The sequence below is a fragment of the Notolepis coatsorum genome (assembly GCF_963971535.1).
Source record: "Notolepis coatsorum genome assembly, chromosome: 3".
Lineage (NCBI taxonomy): Eukaryota > Metazoa > Chordata > Actinopteri > Aulopiformes > Paralepididae > Notolepis > Notolepis coatsorum.
The window spans coordinates 19,720,182-19,730,181 of record NC_140167.1 but is presented as its reverse complement, the minus strand read 5'-3'; the positions used below and the strand labels follow the sequence as shown (position 1 = coordinate 19,730,181).

Sequence of the window (10,000 nt, the reverse complement as noted above, 5' to 3'; positions counted from 1 at the left end):
TGAAAATAATTTGTAAGATAATGGGGGCCCTATAATTATAAATGTTGTGAACTATGTGAGCTGAAGTTGAACGGACCTGCTTCCAGAGGGAGCCAGCCCAGCAACTGGAAGTGTTGTTTGCCCACATGTGCTCTAGTCTAGAGGCTAGTCATAGAGTTATCGGATGAGTTTGTTCTGGGAACCTTTAACTTATCTTTAAAACTTTGGTCAGACCTCCATACCAAGATCAGATACATAGCATAGTCGAAGCAACAAGAAACAAGAGAATCTGCCAGAATGCGAAGACTTTCAGGGTCTAATAAATGTGCTTTCCTGGCCAGAAATTTAGTGAACATGGAAAAGAGGCAGCCCATTATGACTAAGCTTGATGGCTGTCTTGATAATATCCTGGTGATTGATAACATACTGTAGAGTGGTTTTCACCATGGCATCCTTCTGCTCCCTGATTGCCATTCATTTTATTATATGGAGCAATTCATAGACGGAGGCATTATGAATCTGATTTGCATTTAGTCATATTCATAATGCATACATTACATCAGCACGTACGTGACATTACAGCCTCCTGGGCATTTTCAAAACGCTGATGAATATATTCATGGCGGGCTTATCCAGAGCCCGTCTTAGAAGCCGCTTTTGAAAATGACCAATTATGATTTACAGGTGAAAGAGCACACTTGTTATCCTTTCCCTGTTTGCTTCTCCGTCGACGTTTTAAATTCACATTGATTCATTATTTGTCTTCTTATTATGAATGCGAAGCCCTCTTTAGTGCATCACTGTATAGGGGGTCACCATATGCTCGTACCTCGCTGTCTTCTGGTCTCAGGCTGGCCTACATGTATGCATCATTAATTAAATTTAATGTATTCCTTCCCCCACGGTATTCTACTATGTAATTTAGCTGTCATTTTGTGACTGTGTGAGTAAGCCTGCAGTGTATCATGGATCTGATTCACTACTCAACTCATCCTTGTAATTAACCACGTTTTCCCTGTCTGCCCCCCCCCCCCCCCCCCCCACTGTCTTAATCATGTCACGTGTGTGTGTGTGTGTGTGTGTGTGTGTGTGTGTGTGTGTGTGTGTGTGTGTGTGTGTGTGTGTGTAAATGTAAATGTGTGTGGGTGTCAATCAATGTGTGTGAATGTGTGTGTGTGTGTGTGTGTGTGTGTGTGTGTGTATCCGTGAACATGTGTCCATGCATGTGTGTGTGTGTTCCTATACGTGCATACATGTATGTAAATATGAATGTGTGTGTGTTGTGTCCATCAATGTGTGTGAATGTGTGTGTGTGTGTGTGTGTGTATATATATTCGTGTACATGTGTCCGTGTGTGTGTTCCTATACATGCATGCATGTGTGTCCATGTGTGTGTGTGTGTGTATATCCATGTACATGTGTCCATGCATGTGTGTGTGTGTTCCTATACATGCATACATGTGTGTGTAAATGTGAATGTGTGTGGATGTGTGTGTGTGTGTGTGTATTCATGTACATGTGTCCGTGTGTGTGTGTGTGTGTGTGTGGTGTGTATATATCCGTGTACATGTGTCCATGCATGTGTGTGTGTGTGTGTCCTATACGTGCATGCATGTTGTATGTCTAAATGTGTGTGTGTGTGTGTGTGTGTGTGTGTATATATCCGTGTACATGTGTCCATGCATGTGTGTGTGTGTGTGTTCCTATACGTGCATGCATGTTGTATGTCTAAATGTGTGTATGTGTGTGTGTCTGTGTGTCTGTGCACGCGTGTGTGTGTGTGTGTGTGTGCGTGTGTGTGTGTGTGTGTGTGCGTGTCTGTGTGTGTGTGTGTGTGTGTGTGTGTGCGTGCGTGTGTGTGTGTGTGTGCCGTGCGTGCTGTGGTGCTCAGGGTGAGGGGTTGAACTGGGCTGCTGCCCCCGGGCTGCTGATAGGAGCATGCTGTGGGTCACTCTGTCAGTGGCCCTGGGGGGTGTGTATCTGTCGCGGGCCTCACACACCCCCACCCCCACGCCCACCTCCACTCTCACACCTCTGGTGGACAACTCCGAGGAGGAGGTCGACGAGCCGTGCTTCGAGCCGTGCACGTGCAGGGTCAAAGAGGGCGTGCTGCACGTGCACTGTGACGGGCGAGGCTTCACCAATGTCAGCCAGGTACACGACGACGTTGTCATTACTATTCATATATTCTGTCATGTATATGCAGGACGGCACCATGTACTATTTTAATCATGTAGAGAGGGGGGGGGGCGGGGGGCGGGGGATAATCTCTATGTTATTAATTTATTATACGTCTGATATCTCTGGGATTAATATGGTTTAGGCGGCGTCTCTCGATTACCATATTCACGTCATTAACAAGATAACCAATCGATCCATCATTGGATGCAGGTGTCACAGTCATGGGTCCCGCCCCTTCAAGCTCAACCTGCAGAGGAACTCTCTGAACGTCTCTATAGCAACGGCTTCCAGCACCTGGGCAACGCGGTGGGATAAAACCTGGGCAAACAACGCCCTGCAGGACATCCGCGTGGGATCCTTCCAGGGCTGGCGAAGCTGCGGCGCCTCTACCTCCACGAGAACAAGCTGGAGGTGTTCCGGAACGACACCTTCTCCGGCCTGGAGGCGCTGGAATACCTCCAGGTGGGGGCTAGTTGAGACCATAAATAATCCATGTCGATTATGCATAATTGATGGGATTATCGATCCTGGGTTCGTCAGAAATGAGTTAAATCACTGCGGCGGTAATGGTTAAAATGCTACCAGATTGTGGCCCCCGATTAACTGAGATGCTATTGAACTGTGAGGTTTTCTCTCTTTTTCAATGCTCTGCTGCTTTGTTGTCCCTTTGTTGTTTCTTTCTTTGTCTTTTATGTTCAATTCACTTCCTGTCGCCGCAGCTACAGTAACATGTGCTCCCCCCCCCCCCCCCCCCCCCCCCCCTCTGCTTGACTGCCTGCAGGCAGACTACAACGTGATCAAGCGCATCGACAGCGCGCTCTGCGCTTCCTCTACAAGCTGCGGGTTCTCATCCTCAACGACAACCTGATCCCCGTCCTGCCCGCTCATCTGTTCAGGTTAGAACCCGTTTATTCACACGGCACGAGCTATTTACGGGAGTACAGTACTTTGCCCGGGTAATGATAGCGATGACACAGTATTAATACAATTTACAACCCGTCTGTCGCCGCGGAGATCACAAAGGAAATTAGCGTTCTTGATCTCACCTTGTTGTTCTCTCTTTCTCCCGTCACATATCAAGGTTACCTCAGATCACAAGGAATCTCTAAACGAAAACAACAGTGAGGCTTTTGCCAATTCCTATCACGTTTGACATCATCTTCTAAACACCCCCCCCCTCTTTCTCCCCCTCCTCCTCCTCCTCCTCCTCCTCCTCCTCCTCCTCCTCCTCCTCCTCCTCCTCCTCCTCCTCCTCCTCCTCCCCCCAGATCCGTGTCTCTGACCCACCTGGACCTGCGGGGGAACCGCCTGAAGAGCCTGGCCTACGCCGGGACCCTGGAGTACGTGGCCGCTCCCTGATGGAGATCCAGCTGGAGGAGAACCCCTGGATCTGCGGCTGCGAGGCCCTGCAGCTGCAGCAGTGGCTGGGCCAGATACCCTACACGGCCGTGGTGGGCGACGGTCACCTGCGAGCACCCCTTCCACCTGCCGGCAAGGACCTGAGGGAGATCCCCCGCAGAGAGCTGTGCTCCGAGCTCCTGGAGAAGACCTCCGAGCGGAGGGGGGCGGCGGCCGGCGGCGGGGGGGTCACATCCCCAACAGCCGCCCCCCGCTAACTCCAAGCCCAACTCGCACCCGGGCCGCGTCAGGCCCACCAAGCCCTCCCTCCATGGTCCACGGTTCCCGCCAGAACGCGCACACGTCGTCGCCGTCGTCGCCGTCGTCCTCGGCGGAACGTAGGGACAGAGAGAGACACCCCAGGACTACCAACGCCCCCGGGCCTCCAGGACACCCCCCACACAGCGCAGCCTGCTGCCCCACCACAACCCCCCCGTGGCGGGTTACCAGACGCGTCCCCCATCCCCATCATCTGTCCCTGGGCTGCACCTGCAACCTGCACATCACGGACCTGGGCCTGACGGTCAACTGCAAGGAGGGCGGCTTTCTCAACGTGTCCCAGCTCACGCCTCGGCCACTCAACGGGCGCAAGCTCTACCTCAGCGGCAACCTGGTGCAGAGGATCTACCGCTCGGATTTCTGGAACTTCTCCAGCCTTGATCTACTCCATCTGGGGAACAACCGCGTCTCCTACCTCCAGGAGGGGTCCTTCTCCAGCCTGCCCAGCCTGAGGAGCCTCTACCTGAACGGGAACAACCTGGAGAGGCTCGGCCCCGCTATGTTCCTGGGGCTTCAGAACCTCAGGTAGGATTCATTTAAACACACGGCTGGAATGTACTGCATGTTATTTACACTTTATGTTTTTTGTTCTATCCAAAGTATTTCAAGACATTTGGCATGATTTTACATAATGTCCTTGACAGTGCACTTGAACTGCCTACTGTATATACAGTATACTAACATTTGATTATTATTCAAATGTAGAAATCTGCTCGGTAAACGTGTTAGAATGAATCAAATCTCAGTTGCAGTAAAGGGGCACTTCACCAAAAACAATGCTGATTTATTTGCACACAATCTCACACACATCCAAAACTCTAAGCAGTTTCGCAGACATTCATTTAGCTCGACAGTTATTGAGAGCAAACGAGTTGGAATGGCCACCAGTGACGCCATGTGGGACATTGAATGCTTGTGATCAATTACAATTCCATGAAATGATGTAGATGAAAGAATAGCAATACCTTGTCTTATAGGGACCGCTACCGCATCATTTTGATTGAGCTGTGATTAACACACAACAAGGATTCGTGAGTGTACGCAAAACTGTTTAGAGTTTTTCGACGTGTGTGAGATCATGTGCAAGATAAATCAGCATTGCTTCTTGGTGAAGTGCCCCTTTAAAGGGGAACTATCTTATGAATGGCATTTTGTTTCCTAGCTATGTGGACTTATATTAGCTATGTGGACTTCCAATTCTCCTCTCACAATATTCACCCTCACTGAACTGAGTCATCTGAAAAAGTGCATATCTGTGATGTCAGAGATTTCTCAGCTGCATAATAATGTGGCAGTTGGTGTGGCAGTTGCCACCAGGCCACACAGTGGTTGGAGCCCAGCCTCAAAACGGCTTAAGATCTTGATGTAGAAAAATGCTGTTTTTGAGTACTTGATTAGAAATACAAAACAATGAATACAAAAATTAAAAAAACGTACAGAGGTGTTCCATAGACTCACAGGAATTGTGTAAAACTGCCCAAATAGTGAAAGAAATGGTTAAATAGTTCCCCTTTAAGTTGCACTATCACTGCAACTGAGATTCGATTTAATTTAAACACGTTTACCTCGCAGATATTTCTAATCGAAATATAATTTTAGTATATAAACGCATTTGCAAGTGTACGTTGAAACGAGCGGTGAAACAGTTTCAGTTTTTGTGTGAGATTCTGTGCGAAGTAAATCGGCATTGTTTTCTTTTGGTGTTTTTTTTCTCTCTCTGCGAAGTGGCCCTTTAATGATACGCGGTTTTTTGTAATGTTGTAAAATGAGCATGAAAGCGTATCCGATGCTGATGATGCCGCTGCTGGATTGAAATGAATTGAATTGTAAATGAAAGGTAGCCCTCCTCATCCAGCAGTGTGCTGCGTTAGCCGCGGTGCCTGGTGGCAGGTCTCAGCGGGGGCGCGAGTCTGCCGCAGATTACCATCGTGTGAGTGACAAAGTGAGAACGAATGCGTTCACATTAGCATACAGAGGTGGTGACGAGCCGGTGAAGCGTCCGGGGCCGCCGCCTGGAACACGCCGCGTCTCTAAAAGAGGAGCCGCGATCCGAGCGGGCTCGCTCTCAAAGCGATATATTTGTATCGCGGTCGCAGATTGATTAGCCGCACAAGATAATTCCTCTGCAAATAACGTATGCAAACCTTAGACAATATCTGGTGTAAATATCGGCACTAATCCGACAGGATAAATAGCGTGGTATTTGATGAGGGCCCTGGGGCTGCTTTCACGTGTTATAGGGTACACAAGGAATGTATGTATTCCGGATTGTAGCTGGGTAACTGCATCGTCGCCACCAGGCACGTGCACACATAGAAGCCCAAAGGGTGCTTGAGCACTTGCCCTTTTGTGCCTCATAAAAAAGGTGCCCTTTTTATGCCAAGTTTTACCGTTGCGCATATAGACTGCTAGAAGGATAAGGGAGCTCCTGCACTGATTATTATAGTTCAATATTCAATATTTGATCACCAAAACCCCCAAAAAGCATAAAATGGGGGCCCCCCCGTCCAAAAAGGCCCCCCAAAAATCGGCCTTTGAATTTTCAGCCTTTGAGCACCTGCCCCTCTAAAGTCCTGTGCACGTCCCTGGTCGCCACCTTGCAGTATATTCCACATCGTTCTGCTACGTTGAAAACGGGGCTTTGCTCTGTATGTTCAAAGTGCCGCACGTTTTGAATTTACACTCCAAAGTTGGACAGAAATCAAATCAGTGAGAATGTTTTCCAAAAGGCAATCCACGATTATGGCATAACGGTTGTTCACAAAAAAAATAAATTGTCGGACGCTTTGTCCATGAGTCATTGCCTCTCAGAAACCGGGGGGGGGGGGGGGGTAAACAAAGCCCCCGCCGCGCCGTCGTTGCCAGTTATGACATGTATGTCCGACCGTCTGTGTCATGGATGTGACATTGTGCAGCATCGTTTGGATCCAGTTAGCCGTCGTCAGTGAGAGTGCGTCGTAGCGAATCAAATGATCGCTGCTCTGACTTCTTTACATGAATATTCATCTGTGAAATGAACAAACTCGGGCAACTCTGAGAGCAGGGGATGCATAAATTAACACGAAAAAAGCCCACTTAAAAGATAATTATTCTTAAACTAAAAATAAATGGGAATGCATGTGTTGGGAACACATGGCCATGTTCCAAACAGGAATAATGATCATCAAAACAGTCACTACAGTCTGACTGAGAAGATTTCAGAAAGAATTCCATTATGTGCTATTGTTACAACCTTCAACCTAGGACAATTCAAACACTATTTGCGACGTGAATAACTCTTAATACATGACAGAACCAAGACTATATGATCTGTGCTGTCATCGGGATGTGGAGCTTGGAGCAGCTCCACGGATATTAAATGGATGGGTTTGTGGAGTCGTATAATGTGGATGTGTGCGTGTGTGTGTGTGTGTGTGTGTGTGTGTGTGTGTGTGTGTGTGTGTGTGTGTGTGTGTGTGTGTGTGTGTGTGTGTGTGTGTGTGTGTGTGTGTGTGTGTGTGTGTGTGTGTGTGTGTGTGTGTGTGTGTGTGTGTGTGTGTGTGCGTGTCTTGTGTGTAAGATAAGATAAGATAAGATGGATCTTTATTAATCCCCTTGAGGAGATTTAGGGGTCATAGCAGCACAGCGGAGGGGGAGGGGAGGTACAGACAGGGTAATAGAAATACAAATGTTAGAAGTATAGTAGATAATAAAGAACAAGATAAAATGTGAAAATAAGACTAAAGATAAAGGTCTGATCTGACAGATGAGACATTATGTATACTCTCTAATAATAACACAATGTGCATACAGTATGTATAGCCGCCCTGGTATAATATACAGATTATATCCTAAGTCAACCCCCTTCTGCAATATATTTAGCAAACCTTAGTCTACTCTAAATGGTAATTGGTAAATGGCTGCAACAGCTTTTATCCAAAGCGCTTTACAATTTGCTCCTCACCTTTTATCCATTAATAATAATAATAATAATAATAATAATTCACTCACACATTCACACACCGATGGCAGAGGCGACCATGCAAGGTGCCAACCTGCTCATCGGGAGCAATTAGGGGTTAAGTGTCTTGCTCAAGGACACTTCGACAAGCTACCCGGGAAGAGCGGGAATCGAACCGGGAACCTCTGGATTGCCAGACGACTGCTCTATTTACCTCCCCATCTGTCGCCCCATCTGCAATACTCCATACTGGGTCTTAGTCTAGCCTGGTATAAATAAACAGATTAAGCAGATTATCAATAAATATAAATGTGAGTATACAAATGCGATTTTAGAGGCTAATAAATGAATGGGTGATGGGTCCTTGTGCAAGGTGCGCCAGAGTCCGTGCTGGGTTCAGTAGTTTAGAGTCAATCAGGTCTAACAGTTCACCACTTCTCCAGCCATTAGCCAAGTCCATCCATGCCCACGGTTGTGGAGCCTGATGGCTACTGACCGAGGGGGGGATTATTTCTCGTCCTCCTCTCCGCAACCACCACTACATTGTCAAGTTCGACTCCCACCACACAGCTAGCCTTCCTCACTGGCCTGTTCAGTTTGTTAGTGCCTCTTGAGTCCATGTTACCCCCAGTATACAGCGGCAGAAAGAGGACGCTGGCTACTACAGACCAGTAACACATTGTGTGTTTTTATTTTTTTTATTATTTTGATCTGAATGTTTCTTTCATTTCATTGGTTTTGTAATCACATTTTCTTTTTTTGTATCTTTATCTCCTTTCATGTAGCACTTTGAGATTGTTACAAATATAAAATGTGTTACAAATATAGTTTATTATTATTATTCATATTATTATTAACACGACTGCAGCAGCCTATTGCACACGTTGAACGACCAAGTGTAACAGAGGTGCCGCGTGTCTATCCACAGTCTCACGATGGACTGTGTATAGTGAAGTGGCTGTGGACGTTAAGCGGTACTGCAAGTAAACTCACTCCCCAGAGTCATCCAGACCCATTAACAAGAGGTGAGTTCACCTCTTGGTATAGTGGTCTGCGATGTCGCCCGCGGCGCGGGAGACCGGGGTTCAACTCCCACTCGGGGCATGTCAAATAAGACCGGTTACACTGAGACCTGAGTCTCCTCAGGAAGAACAGCCTACTTTGACCCTTCCTGTAGAGGGCCTCAACCAGTCCAGTTTACTGTTCAAGTGTACTCCCAGGAACTTGTAGGTGTCCACCACCTCCACCTCCACCTCCTCCCTTTGGATGGTGATGGGAGTTGGGGGCCTCTTCTTGCTTCACCAATAGTTGGAGGCGGTTGTTGTCGCACCACCCAAACGAAGCTCTCCACCAGGGATCTGTGTTCCTCCTCCTTGTCGTCCGTGATGTAAGGAGTCAAGTTTCAAGTTTGTTTATTATTTGTCACAAACAAAATACGGAATACTTTATGATGAAATGCTTGTTTCTGTATGAGCCCCTGAGAGTATGCTACATAGTTACAGTAAAACAAATTAAGTAAAAAAAAAAAAAAAGTTATTAAGAAGTAAGTAAAAAGTAAGTAAAGGAATGTTCAGTCAATATACATATATACAATATACAATACAGAGTAAAATGAGTAACAGTGAGGTACAATACAGAAATGAGAGAACACTTGGGCAAATGAGGTATGAATGTAGTGCAAATCTCTTTAATAATAGATAAATATAAATTGTGTTAAAGTGTGTTAAAGGAGTCGGAGAACTTCTGCAGGCGGCACATACCTGAGTTGAAGCAGGAGGTGTAGAGGAGGAGGTGTAGAGGAGGAGGTGTAGAGCAGGAGGTGTAGAGGAGGAGGTGTAGAGGAGGAGGTGTAGAGGAGGAGGTGTAGAGGAGGAGGTGTAGAGGAGGAGGTGTAGAGCAGGAGGTGTAGAGGAGGAGGTGTAGAGCAGGAGGTGTAGAGGAGGAGGTGTAGAGGAGGAGGTGTAGAGGAGGAGGTGTAGAGGAGGTGTAGAGGAGGAGGTGTAGAGGAGGAGGTGTAGAGGAGGAGGTGTAGAGCAGGAGGTGTAGAGGAGGAGGTGTAGAGGAGGAGGTGTAGAGGAGGAGGTGTAGAGCAGGAGGTGTAGAGCAGGAGGTGTAGAGGAGGAGGTGTAGAGGAGGAGGTGTAGAGCAGGAGGTGTAGAGGAGGAGGTGTAGAGGAGGAGGTGTAGAGGAGGAGGTGTAGAGGAGGTGTAGAGGAGGAGGTGT

General features: G+C 47.4%; 1 protein-coding gene across 1 annotated transcript in view; it reads left to right on the top strand.

The window, feature by feature from the left end:
* Window positions 1-1,917: 1,917 nt before the first annotated feature.
* The window catches only part of LOC311224763 (SLIT and NTRK-like protein 3), a gene marked incomplete at both ends in the record, with an annotated part of 26,929 nt that continues 18,846 nt past the window's right edge, over window positions 1,918-10,000 (top strand). The window contains 17 exon segments of the mRNA XM_084309867.1: window positions 1,918-2,133; window positions 2,371-2,388; window positions 2,390-2,423; window positions 2,426-2,469; window positions 2,471-2,519; window positions 2,522-2,622; window positions 2,942-2,972; window positions 2,975-3,056; window positions 3,429-3,502; window positions 3,505-3,620; window positions 3,622-3,646; window positions 3,649-3,742; window positions 3,744-3,825; window positions 3,827-3,926; window positions 3,929-4,018; window positions 4,021-4,035; window positions 4,038-4,362. Of these exon segments, the coding sequence (XP_084165993.1) occupies window positions 1,918-2,133; window positions 2,371-2,388; window positions 2,390-2,423; window positions 2,426-2,469; window positions 2,471-2,519; window positions 2,522-2,622; window positions 2,942-2,972; window positions 2,975-3,056; window positions 3,429-3,502; window positions 3,505-3,620; window positions 3,622-3,646; window positions 3,649-3,742; window positions 3,744-3,825; window positions 3,827-3,926; window positions 3,929-4,018; window positions 4,021-4,035; window positions 4,038-4,362 (1,496 nt within the window).